Below are 22,058 nucleotides of genomic sequence, written 5' to 3' on the forward strand. Positions count from 1 at the left end.
AAGCTGCCCAGAAATAGAACATTACTTGATAGATTCCATTTGGTGACTTAAGGTTGGCCTGTGTCCATTGTTTATTTTATACACAGAAAATAAAATTTCAGAATGGAAAGTAGAAACAAAAGCCTGAAATTATGCTGATGTTGTAAGTTATAAATGGATTGTTGGTCAGTGTGCTTTTTTTCTGGAGTGAGTCATAAAGAAAATGCTCGCTCTGGTCACTAGTGGCCAGATTCCTTCTCTCTCTTTCTTTCTTTTCTTTTTCTTTCTTTCTTTCTTTCTTTCTTTCTTTCTTTCTTTCTTTCTTTCTTTCTTTCTTTCTCTTTCTTAATTTCTTATTTCTTTCTTAATTTCTTCCTTCCTCCCTTCCTTTCTTTCTTTCTTTCTTTCTTTCTTTCTGAGGCCTGGTGTTCACGTGAAAGGAGAAAAATCTAAGTTGCTAGGAGGGTCTCCCGTCCAAGAAGGGCTAAGGCAGAGATTCTCCAGTGGTGTGCTTGTACATGTGCCAAGTATTTATTGATTCCTTCAGCTCTCAGCAGTCTGAGTGGGGCCTAGTGGGACTGGAGGCTCCAGGCAGTCACCCGCAGCCGGGAGAAGCAGCATCTGTTTGTCCCAGAGTGCCAAAGGAAGATTATTTTCTGTGTGTGCCCTGACGTGAAAAGGATTGGGAAGCACTTTAATTTAAAAAAAAAAAAAATTAAAGAAAGAACTAAACCTTGTTAAATCTTACCTTTTGGCAATATATTCCTTTCTGGATATAAGCCCAGAAAAGTCATTTTTAATTAAAATGCTACTTCTGAAGATGAATTAATCCTTTCCTTATAAATATCGAAAGGCTTTTATTTGGTATGTGTTACTCAGGGAGCTTTCTCTGGGTGTAGGAGACAGCTCTGAGCTGCTAGCTCCGGATCATTGACTCTACTGCACTGTCCTTGTCGCCAGCCAAAAGTGCTACTGCTTTTTGTAGTGCTCTGAACTCCTGGGACGTAGAGTTTATAGATTTATCAGAAGATGTGTCCCCAGGCTTTTGTTACTGTTTGGGATTACAGTGGGGGAAGTAATGATGAAAAAATACATATATATATATATATATATATATATATATATATATACATACATACACACACACACACACGCCAGTTACTGAGTCCATATGTATTGGGGGGGGGGGCAGGGGTGTGTGTGTATTGAGTGCCTATGGAGGCTCTTCTGAGTGATGGGTATTACTCCCATTGTACTGATGAGAAAACTGAGGGCGGGAAGGGTTATGAGATTTGACTAAAGTTATACAGGGATAAATTAGCAAAAGCAGAGCTGGGATTCAAAGCTTTCAAGCTTGTGTGGTTAACGGCAATACTCTGCCACTTCTCAGGATGAGGGAAAGAACATTCTAAGGCTAGAGTGACTCTCTCTGAGGCCTTCAAGGTGTGGAGTGAAAGGGAAGTTGACATCGTCTACTTACTTGTGCGTTCTGTTGACTGAATACCAACCACATGCCAAACCCTGTTCTAGACACTTGGAATACATCAGAGAACAAAGGAGACAGATCCTTGCTTGCAAAGATCTCTACTCTTACAGACTTTGCATTTGAGAGGCAGGGAGACAGATAAGAGTAAATGATATTATAATAGAATTTATTCTAATTTATTATAATAAATTATATCATTTATTAGAAGGTAATAATTTCTGTGAACAAAAAAAGAACAAGCAGAGTAGGGTAAGGTGAATCAGGAGTTGGTTAGAAAGGAGGGCAGATGGCGGTATTAAGTGAAGTGTCAGAATAGTCATTGTTGAAAAGGTAACATTTGAGCAAATCTCATTAAGAGACAAGGAAAAAAAAATTTTTTTTAATAAAACATAAACCTCCTCTTTTCTCCTGAAATTGGGTTTGTTACACATGTCTGTACATTCAAGATTACCTTTAACTATGAAGAGGTGCTATCAGAGTAGGCAGTGAGTAGTGGATAAACAAGGCCAGGAAGGATGCTTTTACTTTAGAAACTGGAACGTTCTACAAAATCCCCGTGCTATACATGCAGTTTACTGAGGACTCTGAAGTCATTTCCCAATACAAGCAAGTCAGTCTGTCTTGGTGCCCATGAGCTTAGGCAAAGAGGAAAGCATCTAGTCATATCTCCTGTTTTCCAGGATGATCTTTCCTTTAACTCTCTGGACTTGGGCCTTAGAGATGTGGAATAAATACAGAGAATGTTTACTTGCTCTTTTATTTAGCAGATACTTACTGAGTGCTAATTAAGTGCATAATAGTATGCCAGGTGCCATAGAAGATTCAAAGAAAAGGTAATATGTAGCATGTTCTCTGCCCTCAAGAGGCTTGTGAGCTGAGGCGGAGAACAAGTCATCCACACCACAAACTACCCAGAAATACATGGCTATGGTGTGGGCCAGGCACGTGGCTGAGAATACACAGCTGAGAGGAGAGCTCAGAGAAAGCTTCGTGGGGACATTGGGTCTGGGATAAGGCTTTAAACAATTTTCTGTTGTTGACATAGGGACTTGATGTGAACCAAGGCTCGGAGAGGGGGATGCAGAAGGTGTTTGCAGGGGACAGTGGGTAAGCCCGTCAGTCCTGGAGTGTGTTGGGGAGGTGGACAGTGTGACGGTAAGGTGGGCACAGGTCAGCATTTGAGAGCCCAGCAACGCCAGGCCAAGCCATTTGCCATGTAGGCCCCATGGCCTTCAAAGTGAGGTGTGCAAGACAGTAATGTGTGTGGAAGAATAGTTTGGCATGTTATTTGTCTCTCTCATCCTTTTGACTACTTTTTTATATCAGATGTTTAATAATGTGCGTATCAATAGAGTAGTATCTAATTTCTAAATGAGTAAGTATATAAAAGCTGCAAGCACGTTCTCGCATAAGTAGGAGCATGGCCTCTTGGAGCCAGCTTGTCTCCATGCAGATCCTAGCTCCACTGCTTGCTCTCTGTGTTATTTTGGGTGAGCTGATTTCTGTGCCTCCACATCTTCCTCAGTAAATGGGAAGATAGCACTGTCTCATAGGTTGGTTGTGGGGGTTAACAGAATTAAGAGCTGAGCAGTGCCCGGCATGGTCTCTGGCATATGGTAGGCAGTCAGTGACCGTTAGTTGTTACTGTTCCTACTTGGTGCTGCCACCATCACAACCGGCCCCCAGAGGGGTCGATGATCCCAAAAGGCGAAGGCCACTGATGTAGTTGGCGAGTGAAAGATGTTGCCCTCAGAAAAGCTGTGTTCTAGAAAAATGAATACTGTACGTTGAAGTAATGCTGAGGATTCCTACTGATATGTGAGTGTGTGCATAAGAGAGAAATAAGTCGATCTTCAGCAGTCTTGACTGAATGTGTGAGCATGCTTCACAGAGAGGTTCCTTGGGTCAGTCAGTGTTCTCTACCTTCCTGTAGATCATAGTAAAGACTCTAAGAGCTAAGATTAGTTCTGATTTTTAAGGGTCCAGTTCCTACCTATGGAGTTGTTATTCCTTGCACCTGTTTTGTTTTGAATTACAGCCCTGCCCTCAGACCCCATCACAAAGCTTGATGAGTCAGGAAAGGAACACCGTCACACTGTCCCAGACAAAGGAGGCTTTCATCATTCACAGGGGGATATTTGAAGTTCAGAGACTGAAAGGGGGATATAGGATCCTCCTAGATAGATTAATCTAGCACTTTTCCAAGTTCATTTTTCACCTTGGAAGACACACTTTCCATCCTCGCCTACCGTTATTGTTTGGGACTTTTTATGACTGAAGATAATTCTTTAAAAACACAACGCAACAAGACATCACATTGCAGGCACACTAGCAGGCTTCTGTCGTTTCCCAGAATTCCTATAAAATATCTGATGATATGTGATTCTCCCATTATGTGATACGATTTGCTTGGTGGGTCTCTGTCCCATGAAAATAGCATTATTTGTTGTTTGCTTTCAGCTATGCCATTCAAACAGGAATACCTTATTGCTTTTATTGGGGAAGCATTTTTAAGATTGCAGAGCATATGTACTTGTTGCATTGCCCTGGGATTTATTTAGAGCACCCAATATATTTCAGTTACTGAGGACTAAGTTAGTTGGCTGTTGAAAAGCACTGTGGCTGAGTATAGCCAGGCAGTTTGGCAGCCACCCCAGAGGGCTCAAGTAAAATCAGCTCAGGGGCCTAAAGGAAAGTATAAATAAGTAATAAAACTCTTTCTATTTTAAGCCATATTATTGTTCACAACATTCTTCTATTTCTCTGTACTATGTACCTCCATCCTCTCTACCCTGTCCTTCCGTGGCAGATTTCTCAATGTCATGGGAATTCTTTGTTGTGGGGACTGTGCCGTGCATTGTAATGTTTGGTAAGCATCTCCCCAGTAGATTGCCCATAGTACCCACCCTCCCAGCTGTGACAGCAAAAATGTCTGCAAACATTTCCACCTGTTCCCTGGAGGGAGCAAAATCACCCATGGTTGAGAACCTTTTCTGCACAGTACCTGTGGATTTTTGCCATCGTCCTGTGTGGACAGGGTGTGCTGCAGCTCCTTTAAATGCCAGTGGTCATGGAAGAAACCATTCCTGACCCATGAACAAATTGTTGCCCCAGAGACTACAGTGAGCTGTGCGTGGGAATAAGAGGAGGGGAGGGACAATATAGAAATCTCAAAGGAAGCACCTTTCTTCTCTTGGTCTCTCTCTCTCTCTGCTGGAAAGGTGCTATGAATGTGTAAGCCAACTCGCTTTCAGGATCCTAGTTTTGTATAGTTCGCTTCATGTCCCAGTCCCAACGTGCCTCTGATCCACTTGCAAAACGTGTAGTTGGAACTTATTTCTGCCCTCCCCAGACTCAGGGAGCATAACAAAATTCTAGGCTCTATTTACCTAGGGGAGCTTTGGAAAATAACACATAATTAGAATTTTCTCACTTCTGTTTTTTGAAATGCTAGAGTATCTTTATTACTGAGTACACTTGTTGTCTATTTCATTGAGCCTCTCTTGGGCTGGAGGCAACAGGCTGTGTGGAAAGATCTTCTCTAGGAACAGAGGTTCTGCTGAAAACTAAACCTAGGACATCAAAATTTTAATTTTGAGTTAAACAGAAAGCTTTCTCCAGATTCCCAAATTCAGACCTCAAAAAGGAAAACTGGAGGATAAATCTACATGAGGGTGCTAAAAATACATAGTGATTATATTTGCTTTATTTTCAAAAAGCTCTTAAAAATTATGTGTGCCTCAGATATGTAAATGAGTAGTAAGTTTGTGACTTGACTCTCAAAACTGTTACAATATATAAAAAATAAGAATTTTAAAAGCACATCCTTAATACCTCTTTTAGAAATTGTCAGAATTCTTATGTGTGCTTCTTTGTCTAAAAGTATAGCTACAGGGGCACCCGGGTGGCTCAGTTGGTTAAGCGTCTGCCTTTGGCTCAGGTCATGATCTCAGGGTCCTGGGGTCTAGTCCCACATTGGGCTCCCTGCTCAGCGGGAAGCCTTCTTCTCCTTCTGCCTGCCGCTCCCCCTGCTGGTATTCTTTTTTTTTTTTTTTTAAAGATTTTATTTATTCATTTGAGACAGAGAGATACAGAGAGCGAGAGCATGAGCAGGGGAGAGGCAGAGGGTGAGGGAGAAGCAGGCTCCCCGCCGAGCCAGGAGCCAGACGTGGGGTTCGATCCCAGGACCCTGGGATCATTACCTGAGCTGAAGGCAGACGCTTAACCATCTGAGCCACCCAGACGTGCCACCCCCACCCCCTCCCCGCTTGTATTCTTAAGCTCTCTTGCTCTCTCTCTCTCTCTCTGGCAAATAAATAAAATCTAATAAATAAATAAATAAAGTATAGCTGCAGGGGCCTGGGTGGCTCAGTCACTTAAACGTCTGACTCCTGATTTCAGCTCAGGTCATGATTTCAGGCTGGTGGGATTGAGCCCTTTGTCAGGCTCCATGCTGGGCAAGGAGCCTGCTTAAGAAAGATTCTCTGTCCCTCTCCTTCTGCCCCCCCACCCCTCTCTCTCCCTCTCTTAAAAAAAAAAAAAAAAAGAGGCTAGCTACAGATATTAAAATGAAGCCTTACTTTCTGTTTTTATTAAAGGCAATTGTTGAAAAAATAAGCAAATTAAATCTTAACCGAATTTCTCTTGCTACTGTCAATAACAAGAACTTTCTGTGCCTTCTCTTCACATCAAGAGAATGTGAATATTCTGAATGTTTTGGTAAATCTTTTTTTTCTTCTAACTTTTGCATAATTTTTCAGTCACCCTATTAAGTTAATTATACATCAAAATATAAAGAATTTTTAAGAATACAGAATCAAGCTCATGATACTCCTTAGAGCAAACATATGGGCAACAGTATTCTTTTCCCTGTTTTATTAAGAAACCCATTCACTGCTGTTGAATTCCTGATTCTATTGAAATACACATTCACTAACATCCATTTCCCATATGTCTTATGATTCTGGAAAACTACCTTTGGAGAGTGAATTCCACCAAAGTTATCCACAGAGTTTTTCCTGTCTAAATTGGTAAGAAGAAAAAGTCCATCTCTTATATACGTGCTTTTTTTCCCAGCTTTATTAAGATACAATTGACATATAACATTGTATAAGTTTGTGTACAACGTAGTAGTTTGACATATGTATATATTGCAAAATAATTACCACATTAAGGTTAGTTAGCACATCGTCACCTCACATAATTACAATTTTGTTTTTGTGGTGAGAACTTTTAAGTTCTACTCTCTTAGCAACTTTTAAATATACAATACGATACAGTATTGTTAACTATAGTCACCATGCTCTCACATCTCCAGACCATATTCGTATTATAACTGGAAGTTTGTACCCTTTGACCACCTTTACCTATTCCCCCCCCATCCTGCAACCACCACTCTGCTCTCTATTTCCGTGAGTTTGGGTTTTTTTAGATTCCACATATGAGTGAGGTAATACAATATTTGCCTTTCCCTGTCTGAGTTATCTTACTTCTCTTAATGCCCTCAAGGTCCATCCATGTTGTTGCAAATGGCAGAGTTTTCTTCTTTTCTGTGGCTGAATAATATTCGTGTGTGTACATGTGCATGTGTATATGGCACATTTTCTTTATCCATTCCTCCGTTGGTGGACACTTAGGTTGTTTCCATGTCTTAGCTATTGTAAATAATGCTGCAGTGAACATGAGAGGGCAGGTATGTGTTCAAGATAGTGTTTGCATTTCCTTCAGATATATTCCCAGAAGCGGAATTTCTAGAATATAGTTCTATTTTTAATTTTAATTTAATTTTTTTAAGTAATCTCTATACCCAGCATAGGGCTTGAAGTCACCACCCTGAGATCAAGAGAAGCACACTCTACTGACTGAACCAGCCAGGCTTATTTTTAATTGTTTTATTAAGATTATTTATATATTTAGGGACGTCCGTTCATCCTCGGTGTAGGGATTACTTAGTGCCGGCCCTTCGACGTTTGGTTTTTTCTTCTCCTGGACAGGAGGCCTCTGCAGCAACCATGTTACGCCAGATCATCGGTCAGGCCAAGAAGCATCCGAGCTTGATCCCCCTCTTCATATTTATTGGGGCAGGAGGTACTGGAGCAGCGCTGTATGTCTTGCGCCTGGCATTGTTCAATCCAGATGTCAGTTGGGATAGGAAGAACAACCCAGAACCCTGGAACAAACTGGGTCCCAATGATCAATACAAGTTCTACTCAGTGAATGTAGATTACAGCAAACTGAAGAAAGAAGGTCCAGACTTCTAAATGAAATGTTTCACTATAAAGCTGCTTAGGATGAAGGTCTTCCAGAAGCCATCTGCACAATTTTCCACTTATCCAGGAAATATTTCCCCTCTAAATGCACGAAATCATGTTGGTGTATTGTGTTGGGGTTTACACTGAATAATAAATACCTGAAACTTGGAAAAAAAAAAGATTATTTATATATTTATTTGACAGAGAGAGACACAGCAAGAGAGGGAGCACAAGCAGGGGGAGGGGGAGGCAGGCAGAGGGAGAAGCAGTCTCCCCACCGAGCAGGGAGCCCGATGCAGGGCTCAATCCCAGGACCCTGGGACCATGACCTGAGCTGAAGTCAGACGCCCAACGACTGAGCTGCCCAGGCGCCCCTGTACCATACTGTTTTGATTACTATAGCTTTGTAATAGGTGTGATATCTACAGCTTTGCTCTTCTTTCTCAGGATTGCTTTGACTATTCAGGGTCTTTTGTGGCTCTACAAATTTTAGGATTATTTTTTCTATTTCTATTTCTATTAGAATCTTGAGGGATTGTGTTGAATCTATAGATGGCTTTGGGCTTTTAACAAAATTAATTAATGACTTTTAACAATATTAATTCTTCCAATCTATGAACACTGGATATCTTTCCATCCGTTTGTGTCCTCTTCCATTTCTTTCATCCGTGTCTTATAGTTTTCAGTGTATAGACCTTTTGTCTCTTTAGTTAAGTTTATTCTTAAGCATTTTTATTGTTCTTGATGCTCTTGTAAAGAGGGTCGTTCTCTTTATTTCTTTTTCAGATAATTCATTGTAAGTGGATAGAAATCCAACCAATTTTTGTATGTTGATCTTGTATCTTGAAACTTTACTGGATTCATTTTAAGTTCTAGTATTTTTTTTAGCAAAATCTTTAGGATTGTCTATGCATAAGATATGTCATCTGCAAATAGAGACAATTTTACTTCTTTTCCAATTCAGATGCCTTTTATTTCTTTTTCTTGCCTGATTGCTCTAGCTGGGACTTCTAGTACTACATTGAATAGGAGTGCTAAGTTGGCACCCTTGTCTTATTCCTAATCTTAAAGGAAAAACTTTTCAACCTTTTACATTGTGCATGATGTTAGCTATGGGCTTGTCATATGTGGGCTTTTTGATGTTGAGATATGTTCATTCTGAATCCAGTTTGTTGAGCATTTTTTGTCATGAATGGATATTGAATTTTGTCCGATGTTTTTTCCTATGTCTATCAAGATGATCATATGATTTTTATCTTCCATTCTATTAATGTGATGTAGCATATTGATGATTTGCATATATTGAGCCATCCTTGCATCTGAGGGATGAATCCCCCTGGATTATGGTGTAAATCTTTTTAATGTGCTGTTGAATTTGGCTTGCTAGTATTTTGTTGAATAATTTTACATCTATACCAGGGATGTTGGCCTGTAGTTTTCTTGTAGTGTTCTTATCTAGCTTTGGTATCAGAGTAATGCTGACCTTGTAAAATGAGTTTGGTAGTGTTTCCTCTTCTTCAATTTTTGGGAAGAGTTTGGGAAGGATTGGCATTAATTCTTTTTTAAATATTTGGTAGAATTCACCAGTAAAACTATCTGTCCTGGACTTTTCTTTGTTGGGAGGTTTTTTGATTACTTATTCAATCTCCTTACTCATTATTGATCTTTTCAGATTTTCTGCTTCCTGATTCGGTCTTGGTGGATTTCTAGGCATGTTTCTAGGAATTTATCCATTTCTTCTAGGTTGTCCAATTTGTTGCCATATAGTTGTTCATATAAATACCTTTATTTCTTTGCTTTGTTTATTCCTGTGCTCCACTAGACCCTCAGATAATATGCATTTATTCAATAAAATCATGTATGCATCCAACTCCTAGTAGAGTGCTGACCATTCTGACTCCCTGGCTACCCCGAACCTCTTCCTCCATGTCCCATATGTGAACTTTTGCTCTTCGATTAGTACGTTTAATCTTTGCTCTTGTGCTTCATTTGTCTTTCCTTTCCAAATTAGTAGTTCTTTTTAATGTAATAGTCATTGAGGGAGAAGGCTCTGGAGTTAAAATTATCTGGGTTCAAGTCCCAGTTCCACTGACAGCTTAGATTTCTCAGCCTTTGTTTTCTCCTCTGTAAAATGGAGAAACAAATAGTTTTGGGGGGATAGTTGTAAAAACTAAAAGTGAGATAAAATGGAGTGACTCTAATGGCCAGATCTTCTGTCTCCAGGAGAGAGAAGGGAAGAATGTTTTTTAGGGCAAGAAGGGGGTCTTCTGAAACTGTTCTAAAAGTCTCCTTAGTCCTAGCCTCTGTGTGCAGATGAGTTCTGGGATCTCTCTTGAGTGTAGTCTGCTGCTGTCTGCTGCTAGATTCCTAGCAAGTCTAAATCAACATGTATGGTTTTTGTTTGTTTGTTTAGCTAAATGAGGTAGACTGTTGTCTTCCTGCTTTATCCTCCACTTTTTTTCTTTATTAATGAAGGGGATGTATGTTATATACTTGAATTAATGGCACTCTGGAGGAGTTGTTAGGTATATACAGGTATCAGATTTTAATTTGTACCCATGTTCATAACTGAATAGGTAATCCTCTATTTTCTTTAGGATCTTGGTCAGTCTCCTATTTGAGATGCCTTGTTAATCTTAAAGTAAACTTTCTGGTGAGGGGAATATCTTTAATTAACTTTCTGAGAATTACCTTTCCAAAAAAAGCTCTAAAGTTGTTTAGTTATTTTTTTATATCAGATGGATTTAATGGGTTTTTTAAATTGTGACTTTGAAGAATTTATAAGTGCCAGAAAATTCCATCACCTTTGTTAATCTTCAAAGAAATCAGTATAATTAACATCTTAAATGTGCTTTTTGACTTTTTTTCCTTATTCACTACTTAAGCCTTTAAAAAGTATCTTTATTTCATGTAGATGGTAAGACAGGTTTTATTCACAAGTTTAAGTCAGTTTATAGCAAATAGACTTTATGCCTTTCCTTTCTTCTATTACAAGATATATAGTAATTTTTATATCTAACACATTGTTTCTGAAATGCAATTTCTCACTTTATAATTGATTTTTTTCAAGTATGTGAGACACTTCCTAGTCCAATTAGCAAACTATTCTTTTCATACTGAGAAGCAATATTCATTGATCATTGATCAATCTATTTGAGAGAAAATTCAGCCTTCAGGTTTGATTTTCAGATGTGTATTTAGAGAACAGAGATGCAAGGCAGTAATTTGTTTTAAAATTTATGATTGAACATATGCTCATATGTGTGTGTGTGTGTATGCATTCAGAATTAAGGTGCTAGAAATTCTAGTCCATGTTCTTCAAAGGAAACCCTGATAGTGAATTACAGATGTCATATAATCCATGGCCACTGAATCAAAAGGTACCAGGAGGCAGATTTCTGAAGAAAATTAATACCAGTGCCCTTCACTGTATAATCTCTAAGCAGTGCTGAGGCTCTTGCTCATGTGCCCCACTCCTCCAGACTCCTCAGCCTTATTAGAGAAAGAAGGAGGACCATGCTGTTTTGCAAATGTGTCTTAAAGGCTCCCTTCATCTGTTTAGGGTGAATGTATGATTTACTTTGTTAATCTCCCTTTGTCCTAGCTTTTCCTTCTTTGTGGTTTCTCTAATGTTTACTTCTTTTCCCTCCTGAAGGAGAGCAGAGTAGAGATGCACAGCTCCCAGGTGCCTGTCCATTTCAGAAGTTAAATCTCAGCTATCACCACATCGGTCACAGGAAGTCTAGTCATTTTTAAATTCATACAGAGAAGGTAGAAGTGGCCTCTGTGTGTGTGTGTGTGTGTGAGTGTGTGTGTGTGTGTGTATGTAGTGGAGGCCTAAAAACATCTACAATTTAGTGTAAAACAAAAACAAAAAGAACACCAAAAAGTCCGCCTCAGAGTTGGTATTGAAATGAATAATTTTCGTTGTTTGGGTATAGATTTGAGGACTGACACATTTTCATTTTACTTTTTCATCCCTGGTTGAACTTTCAAAGGTGGAACAGGGTGCTGTGGAGTGTGGTGAGCACTCATTCCCCGAGGTCAAGCCCAGGCTAGAGAGCCTTGTCATTCAAGGGTAGCGCCAGATGCGCCGCATGGGCGTGGCCAAGCCCCAGACCAGGCCGAATCAGAATCCGCGTTTTCAGGAGATCCCCACTTCAACTCATATGCTCATTAAAGTTTAAGAAGGACTAGTTCAAATGAGGGTTTTCCAGGATTTTGTAGTGGGCCTATAACCCAAAGTGTAAAATAAATATCCATAACTGATACAAATAAATAAATGGGGGAGAAGAGACAAATCTCCCATGCAGAAGGATTCCAAATAATTTTATGTAACTGCTCTCCCCACAACCCCTCCTCCGGAAGTGAAGCTTAACTTCCCTTCCCTCATCCCTTGAGTGTGGGCTGTACGCTGTGACTTGCTTCCACAGACAGAAAGAGGGAAATGAGGAAAATAATTCCACGGTGGAGAAATCTAGCAAACACCACCTCTAAGCTATGTATTCAAGGCTAACTTCAACAGTGATAAGTCATGTTGATTGCGTGTAATGTGCCCTTGTATGATGTGAGGAGAAAGGCATGTTACCCATGTGGTCTTCCTCCCAAAAACCTGTAATCCTCGTCTAATCCAAGAAAAAAAAATTGAGGACTTTTTATAAAATACCTGATCAGTACTCCTCAAAACTGTTCAGATCATCAAAAACAAGGAAAAAGTCTGAGAAGCTGCTACAGACCAGAGGAGCCTAAGGAGATATGTGGTAACCTGGATGGGATCCTGGAACAAAAAGGGGACATAAGCTGTAGACTAGTGAAATCTGAATAAAGTGTGTGGAGTTTAGTTAACAGTAATATACCACTTACTTTCTTAGTTGTGACAAATGTACCATGGTAATGTAAGATGGTGACAATGGGGGAATTGGGTGAGGATGGACAGGAATTTTGTTCCATCTAAAACACACTGTTGGGGCACCTGGGTGGCTCAGTCGGTTAAGCGTCTGCCTTTGGCTCACTCAGGTCATGATCCCAGGGTCCTGGGATCGAGTCCCACATCGGGCTCCCTGCTCATTGGGGAGCCTTCTTCTCCCTCTTCCACTCCCCCTGCTTGTGCTCACTCTCTCTGTCAAATAAATAAAATCTTTAAAAAGAAATAAAACTCACTGTAGTACACCCCCTTTCCAGTCCTCTCACTTGGAAGAACAGCTTTTCTCACAGAGCATAGTGATGGGTAGAGGTAAGCATGCTGTGTGCATCTAGATCGCCAGAGCCTCTGTGCTAGATGTCAATAATTATTGACATCAGACTTCACTGGAGTGTGGTATTTGGGCCTCGGTCAGAATCCTCACTGTTGACTCCAAGCAGGTGTTAGTTATTCTGCTTCTAAGTGGGATAGAATTAGGCTTCATTAATTTAACATGTAACTGAGACTGAATGTTTAGAGATGGATCTTTGTCATTGACTGGGGGCATCCTAGTAAATCCTAACACCAAATTCATTTTGGGGAAAGGGACATTAGTTCTGTGTGTATTCATTCAGCTGTAGAATCATAGACAGCTTTGAAAATGAATTGAGCTAACTGGAGACCGTTTTTGAAGATGAGGTGGTTTTCATTAAAAAAAGAAAAAAAAAGTTGGCTCAACTGTTTCCGCTGTGTGTAGAAAACAAACCATCATCAGAAGGATCTTTTTTTAAAAGGTGGGGGTCTTCAGGAGTGTCCGCAGCAGGGTCTGTGTCCCTGAGAGTCTAAACAGAAGCTCTGCACTCCCTGAACTGTATCTTTACACACAGCAAGTAAAGCAGAAGAGAACATTGCTGGTTATGTGTAGAGTCCTCGGAGAGGACAGGCTGAGCGAAGGGCTGTTCTGTTTTCTGCAAGTACAACTTTAACTCTGCTGTAAATACTGGCTCTGGGAGTTTCACAACGTCCATCCAGCGTCAGGGGCCCCTTTGAGTCTGAAATGGCTTGCAGTTGGGTGGTGTTTCTCTTGTTGGGTTGTGAACACTGACACCAATTTCACAAAACTCTTGCAAAATGCTTTTGCTTGCTTGTGCTTTGTTTCATCCTTGTTCTTGGAGACCTTCCTGGCACAGGCCCTGTGCCGATTTTCCTTTGCTGTCTTACTGCCGTCAGCAGTTCTGTAACAGGATTAAAGGGATACCTCAATTCCCAAAAATAGACAGAAGTTCAAGAGGTTTACTGCCCAGCAGAGGGAAGTCAAAATAACCAGCGTTATATTCTTTTGGCATACAGATTTCCAGTTTCCCACACTGGGACCTGGTACATAGAAAACGAAAACAGTCACAACATTTTCCTCAGTGTCAGATTCTGTTGACGCTCATTCTAGCTTCACTTTAACTCTCTTCTTTATCGGAAAGAATGAGCTATATGGTGGATTCACCTTGGATGTCTTCCAGTGACTGAAGTGCCAGGTGACCATGACAGAGGATAAATAGACACAGACCCCAGTGTGTTTACCATCTTAAAATTAAAAAGCATAAAGAGAAGATACTGTTTTCTCTTAGTTACTTCATTCCTAGTTGGTATGTAGAGTTGTAATCTCGTGCGTTTTTTTTTTTTTTATTAAGTAGGCTCCATGCCCAGCATAGAGCCCAACATGGTGCTTGAACTCATGACCCTGAGATCAAGGCCTGAGTTGAGATGAAGAGTCAGATGCTTAGCCGACCTAGCCACCCCAGATGCCCCATGCACTATTTTTATTGCCCGGTTCTTAGAGTCTCATTGACATACTGGATTATTTTGTGGAGAGAGGATGGTATATGGAAGGAGGTTTTGGATCTAGGTAGACCTGGGTTTAACATACTCTCTCCCCCATTTTCTAGATATTTGGCCTTGGGCAAATCACTTAAATTCTAAACTGAAGCTTAACCATTGGTTAAAATAATGATAACACATAATTTGCAAGGTTGGCATAAAGAGTAGAGATGTTATATGTACAAAATCCCAGTATAGTGGCTGTCATGATATAGTTTCTTAATAAATGGTATCATTTATAACTATAAGTTTAAAAATACTGTTATACAAATTACTTAATGTCACTGAGGAGAATAAAAAAATAAATGAAGAGCTATTGTACGGGGTTTTGTTTTGGTTCGGTTTTTTGGTTTTTTTGGTTTGGTTTTTATTTGTTAAAAAGTACATCTTATCTCTCCTGACAGAAAAGCTTTGTCATATGCTAAATTTCAGGATGCAGCTGCTTTTATTTTCTAGATTTTTAGTCTGTTCCATTGAACAGTTTGTCCCCTTATGCATCAGGTGCCCATAGTAGCTCTATATAAAATGTCTTACAGTTTGTTGGAGACTAATTCCCATTCATTACTTTTTCAGTACCCTGTGAACTTTAAGTCAGCTTGTCTAATTCCCCCATCTTCCATTCTGTTGATTATTTTTATTTTTTACTGGGATCACATTAGATTTATACATCACATTATTAACTATACATACATCTTTATTATGCTACTGTCCTGTTTCACAACACGGCATGCCTTTCCATTCTTTTGTCTTTTATGTTCCTCACTAGCATCATATTTTAAAGCTTTTTTCATGTAGAGTTTATGTTCTATTCTTATATTTCTTATGATTGTTACCTTGAGTACTTTTCTTATGTTTTATCTTCTGACTTGTGCTGTTTTTACTTTTGAAAGTGATTGATTTCCACATATGCACTTTGTAATAATACTGTCTGGCATCACTTATATTGTACTTAGTCTGTATCAAACACTGTTTTATGTACTTACATATATTTATTAAATCCTCATAACGATCCTAGAAAGTGAGTGCTCTTTTACAATGAGAAACTGAAGCTCAGAGAAGTTAAGTAACTTATTCAGGATCACACTGCTAGCAAGTGGCAGATCCTAGGTTTTTCAGAGCTGATACTTCCGTAGGTTCTGTACTAAACTATACTCAGTCACCTACCTCTCATTTGTAATATCATTTGTAGGGACGCCTGGGTGGCTCAGTCGTTAAGCATCTGCCTTCGGCTCAGGTTATGATCCCAGGGTCCTGGGATCGAGCCCCGCATCAGGCTCCCTGCTCAGCGGGAAGCCTGCTTCTCCCTCTCCCACTCCCCCTGCTTGTGTTCCCTCTCTTGCTATGTCTCTCTCTGTCAAATAAATAAATAAAATCTTTAAAAATAATAATAATATAATTTGTAAAGATCCTTTGTTAATATCTTTTCTGTTGAATCTCTTGAGTTTTCCCCAAGGATATTGTATATATTTGATAGGACTGAATATCACAGAGATGTTAGTTTTCTCCAAATTCAAACATAGGTTTAATGTATTTCCAATAACATTTTCACTTGATAATATAATTAAATTCATATGAAAGACCAAATAGTAAGAGAATAGACAAAATGCTTTTTGATTACATTGAATTTTTAGATTCATTGAATCTTTAGAGCAACTTAAGGGAGAATTGACATTGTTAAAGTATAATTTTCATGAAGGTAAAATCATCACTTGCAGGCAAATATAAAATAATCATGTGTAAAATATATTATTTAACTCATTAATTAATCAGGGGACCAGAAAGATATATAATCAGTTCAAAGAGCATCTGACAAACTAGGGCATTTATAGGCAATTTAACAGAGTGTTAGGATAAGATTGCTAAATTAGATATAAGACAGTTTAATGTCCGGCAGATCATAAATCTCTGGGGTCATCTGTTCCACTAGAGAGAAATTATTATTATCTTTTTTTAAAGTAGGCTGCATGCCCAGTGTGGGCCTTGCACTCACGACCCTGAGCTCAAGACTCAGATGCTCTACCAACTGAGCCAGCCAGGTGCCCCAGAGAGAAATTATTTTTGTCTACACCCCACAAAAGCCTACAAGTTCACAAGTAACTTCACTAAGTCTGGGACCTTTAATCAGTAGCAAAAAAGGAGAAATCCATCCTGCCTCCTATTCTGTAAATAAACCCATGCCCATTGGTTTACATATTTTCTATGGTTGGCTTTATAGTGTAATGCCAGAGTTGAGTGGTTACAACAGAGACCGTATGACCCATAAAGCCTGTTATATTTACTCTCTGGCCCCTTACAGAAAAGTTTACTAAATACAGGCCTGCACAATATTTGGATAATGCATCTTACACATATTTTCTGAGGTTTATCCCAAGATATTTCATGTTTTTGATACTATTAAAAATGATAACTTTTGAAAATTTCAAATTCTAAGTGTTCATTGCTGGCCTTTAGAAAATATAATTTTCATATATTGACCTCATATTCTGAGACCTTGCTAAACCTGCTAGTTTTATATCTCTTTAAAATAGATTCTTTGGTGTTTTACTACATTGATAATCATGTCATCTGTGAATAAGATAATTTTATTTCTTTTCAGTTGGCATGCTTTATATTTTTTTTGCCTTATTGAATTGGCTAGGACCTCCAGTATAATGTTGAGTAGAAGTAGTGAGAATGGACATTCTTACTTTTTCCCAACCAAGGGGGGAAAGTATTCAGCCTATCATCATCGCATAGGATATTAGCTCTAGGTTTTTCCTAGATGTGCTTTATCAAGTTAAGGAATTTCCTTTTGTTTCTACTTTACCGGGAATTTTTATCAGGACTAGATGTTGAACTTTGTCAAATGCTTTTACTGCATCCGTTGAGAGAATCAGATTTTTTTTAATGGGTTGATATGGCAAATAACAATGATTTTCAAATGTTGAACCAACCTTGCATTGCCGAGATAAACCCCATTTCTTCTTGATGTATTATCCTTTTTGTTAATTATTGGATTTGATTTGCTAACATTTTATTGAGGAATTTTGTGTCTAGAAAAAAAATTTTTTTAAAAAGATCAACTTGCACATCAAATCCCTAAAACACAATATAAAGGTACATTAATATTTATAATCATTCTACATTAATGAAAAGTATGGTACTAACTCATCATTAGAAAGAAAGATCAGAGGACAAAATGGAGAAACAGACATATGAAAGGTATATTGTAAAGGTTCTATTAGCATTGTAAAGGTCACAGTTTTCATAGGGATACTGAAAATGTTGGGCTTTTTGTTTTAATCTTTGAATCACTGTCTGTGATTTAAACTATACATTGTATAATGTACTTTATTTTTTTTTAAGATTTTTTATTTTTTATTAGAGAGTACAAGCAGGGGGAGTGGCAGGCAGAGGGAGAGGGAGAAGCAGGCTCCCCGCCGAGCAAAGAGCCTGATGTGGGACTCGATCCCAGGACCCTGGGATCATGACCTGAGCTGAAGGCAGACACCCAACCATCTGAGCCACCCAGGCGCCCTGTATAATGTACTTTAAATAACCATGCAAACATGTCATGGTTATCTCATACACTTCCATTGCATTTGACCTTAAACCCTCAATAAAGGTTTGTTGAATAAATGAACTAGATTAATGTTGTTTTTCCAAAAATCCAAAGGGTAGGATAGTGTTTTCTCTTTTCCTCTATATTTTCCTACCGGTAGCATTGGAAACAAGTGTTTCTGGGATAATCTAAAGATTTTAAATGCTCTACTTTCATCAGATTGTCACCTTGGAGGCTGAACTTTCTACGACTTTGAGGTAGAGTTTGGATGGCCTTTTTTTGTTGGTGATATGGAACATAGAAATGCTGTACAGCAGAACAAGGAAGCTTCCCTCTGTCAGCTGTATTGATTTGGTGGAGATTGAGGACCTTCACACCTGCAATGCAAAGTTCTCAGAGAGGTTAGAAACTCCTGACTTTGGAACTCCAGGTTTAGTGGCCACACCAACTTTCATGATATTCATTAAAAAGATTGAGACTTTTCTGGATTATAGAGGAAATCTCATTAATTTGGATTTTACTATTGTAAAGTTTTGTTTTTTGTAATTCTGACATGAAGACTGCACACAAATTTACTTTTCTCCGTGAATGTCCAATACAAATTAATCTTCTGAATTTATTTATTCAGGTTCAGCTTAACAGATATACTACTTGACAGTTATTTGTGTTTAGTGTAGTTCATGTTACTGACCATAGTAAATAATAGACCAGCAGCTCTTTAAAAACTGTTGTTGCTTTCAAAGATTTCTCCCTCTTTCAGACTGGTCTTTTCCCAGTTACTTTGTATCCAGAAAGTGTTGCTATTTCTTAGATATTTGCCACTGATAAGTACACTTTTGTTTAACTGAACAGTCACCGTTGTAGCCTACCAAGGAAGAAGTTTTTATCATGAGGAGGTGACAACAGGCAGTTAAAAGATGGGAGAGTGTGTTTGGATGAATGGTGACAAAAACCTAACACCTAGGGACGAGTTATCTCAACCATCAGAAATCCAGGATGAGTTGTATATCCTGGGCCTGGGTTTTATAATCCATCACTAGCTTGGGTGGTAGATATTTCATCAATGAGGAGAGTTAGCACATAAACATAGCTGCTAAAATGACAAGTGATTTCTTAGTGTACCAGGAAAGGGAATGATAGTGGACCTTTTTAGCAATTAAGTGACCAAAAAATTATGGAGGTTTGGAAAACAGACTGAAGTGACTTGGTCCAGAGTCAGTAAAACAGTTTTAGTTGGAAAAACTGTGAAGGTTTAATTCATTGTGTTTACTGAAGGGTTGATGTGTTCAGGGTTGAGTTAAAAAAAGAATCAGAGAGTTTGAAAATCAGAGTCAATGATATTTCTCCTTTGTAGAAAAAGGTACATATTTTGGTTTTTCTTTTTTTGTCTACATTTTTGTAAGACCATTTTTTACTGTATATTTTTTAACATAAAGAGGCAAATTATTTACACTTCTAAAGGTTCTCCCCTCCCTCCACAAAAAGTGAGTGCTGCTATTTGTTGTATTATGAACACTCAGTATCTGCTCTTAACATTTAATTCAGTGTGGGAGGTGGGAATTCTACCACTTAACCACCAATGCAAAGGAATGTTATAAGGGACTTTTTAGAACAAATGTGATAATTTATAATAATCTTATATAATGAATCATTTGTTGAGTTATGTTATTATAAGTAAAAACTATAATTAAGTAGATATAAAAATTTATTAAACTTTACACTTCAGACTTGGCACTTTTAAGTTATATTTCAGTTAAAAAAAAAAACCTTAATTAGGAATAGTGGTCAGAGTTTAGGAATTGTGTGTGATAATTTGGGGAAGTTATACACTTTATAATTTTATGGAGAGGATGTTCTTCATTTTAAAAAGTTTCTCAGGGACTGAAGCTTGTGGTTCATTACAAATAGGGAGAATATTTATAAACTCTGCCTTCAAATCTCCATTTAGACGAGTAGGCACAATTGAAGTCCAGCTGCTGAAAAAAGAGTATGTTAAGGGCATGAATTTCAGTGTTCACTTCAAAGCAGAGATGCAGTATTCATTAATCTTACTCTTTGATTGTGATGTTAGCTCTTTTGTTACTGTCGAGTTTACCTTGGCCCGAGTGCTGGCAATCAAGTGGTACAGTGAAGATGACTGGAAAACATTAACTTGTTATTGTTAGTTGACATCGTGCTGAGGTTGATGGGAAGTTGAGTTTATAAATAGCCTGGTCTATGCACTGATTTAGAAATCTGCTCAGTTTCACGGATAGATCTCATCATACGGACCGTTCATTGTTTACCTTTGAAGCTTTTTATTGAACAGAGAATGGATTCATCCTTTTGAAAAATGTAATACCGAACATAGCTGTGATAACGTCCCCACTGAAACTTGTTTTCAGTATTAACTTCTTGACTAAGTTGGCTTCATATTGTTCATTCAACTTTATTTTTCTGGGTATCATATAAATGGTAATCTTGCACTTTTTAGAAAGGGCCCTACATTCTTTTATTTGATATAATTCATTTATATTTTAATCTAGAATGGCCTTCATGTTTTGAAGACATATGTTTTGAAATAAGCACCCCTCAATGTTTGCAGTGTTTAGCATGAAACTTCTGTTAATTTCTGAGAAGTGTTCCTGTGTGTCCTTGCCTGAAAGTAGGCCTGCTACTCGAATTTTTATGCTGCACTATCAGATGCAAATCATTAACTCTGAGATCTCCCCAGCATGACGGTGGAAAGAACACAGGGTCAAAGCAGTAATCCTGAAAGGAAGTTGACTCTATTATGAGAAATCTAGGCAGTCAGACAAGGCATAACAATAGTTTCTAGAAATCTGGCCAAATCGCTAAATAATTGCCTTCCTCTTTCAAGGCCAAGAGGCAAACCCTAAGTTTGCATTCTCATTCTCATTAACCTGATGGTGAGGGAAGGATTCAGTGCTACTCAGGTAGGCTCTAAGATATGGAGTTTTTAGGGTTTTGTTTTGTTTTTCTTTGAGTTGGGTGGTGCCTTTACTGATCAATCAGTAAAGTTATAATTAAATTCCAATTAAATGCTTCATAGTGTACTAATTAAGCATTGAGTGACTATGAAACAGTATAACTTCATCCCCAGAATCTTGCAGTATGACCAGAGAGATACAACCAACAAATCTGAATCTGAAAATTTGGCATGCAGAATCATATAGTATTTAATTTTAAGTCAAATTATCAGCATGGGTGGAGTAGGTAGAGTCTTCATAACTAAACTCTTAATAATTTAGGTCATCTGGCTACTGTGTCTTCTGACCTCTGGCTGTTAGGACACTGACAAAAAAAAAAACAAAACAGGAAGATCTGACAGGCTGTCAGACGTTTCTCAATTTTACCTGACACAAGAGTTACTGAGGGGGGCACTGTTTAAAATACAGTTTCCCGGTCTCCTGTCATGAAAACTTAAAGTGTGTAGATCTGAGAAAGGACCCCAGAATCTGCCTTGTTAACGTGCCACACACATGATTCTTATGATAAGGCAAGTTTGGAAACCATTGGGTTGGGAGTGGAAGAAGAGGGATTCAATGTCCAAAGCTGAATTAATATAAGAGATGAGTGATTCTTCTGTCGAGTCAAGGAGATAACAGAGATTTATGTTGGCAGTGATGGCTATTAGATGTCACTGAGGCATTTGCCACTGAGATTGAAGGACCATGTAGAGCAGTAAGAAAATCTTGAAATTTCTAAGCTCAACTATTTAATGGGCCAAAAGTGTTCTGGATTTCATTGCATCACTTATTTGTACCCCAGACCAGTTCAGCTCTAGGAAGGGTGCTCCTCCCAGTCATTCATGTGGAGAGCAGGCAAGCAGACATGAGTAAGGAGGAAGCATTTGAAATAGTAGCTTGGCAGATGCCAGGAGAGACCCTTCCAGGCTTAAAGGGCAGCTGGCAAGACTGCCCAAAGGCAGGAATGGAGGAAGCAGGAGACCGAGTGAGCTGTGTAGTAACACAGTGTTTATTGGTCAAGATCAAGGGGCATGAAGTAAGGGTTATGGGAAACCAGGAC

At 38.7% G+C, this 22,058-nt stretch overlaps 2 protein-coding genes across 6 annotated transcripts in view; both read left to right on the forward strand.

Moving 5' to 3' along the window:
• The window catches only part of THADA (THADA armadillo repeat containing), a 322,099-nt gene that overhangs the window by 178,423 nt on the left and 121,618 nt on the right, over window positions 1-22,058 (forward strand). The window lies entirely within an intron of this gene.
• On the forward strand, window positions 7,391-7,887 carry LOC114209740 (cytochrome c oxidase subunit FA4). The gene has a single exon (XM_028103867.2). It carries the CDS (start codon window positions 7,477-7,479, stop codon window positions 7,723-7,725), a length of 249 nt encoding a protein of 82 aa, XP_027959668.1. The 5' UTR covers window positions 7,391-7,476; the 3' UTR covers window positions 7,726-7,887.

Source organism: Eumetopias jubatus, unplaced genomic scaffold (genome assembly GCF_037043125.1).
Source record: "Eumetopias jubatus isolate StellerSeaLion01/CBP00866 unplaced genomic scaffold, mEumJub1_p1.0 scaffold_9, whole genome shotgun sequence".
In the NCBI taxonomy this organism is placed as follows: domain Eukaryota; kingdom Metazoa; phylum Chordata; class Mammalia; order Carnivora; family Otariidae; genus Eumetopias; species Eumetopias jubatus.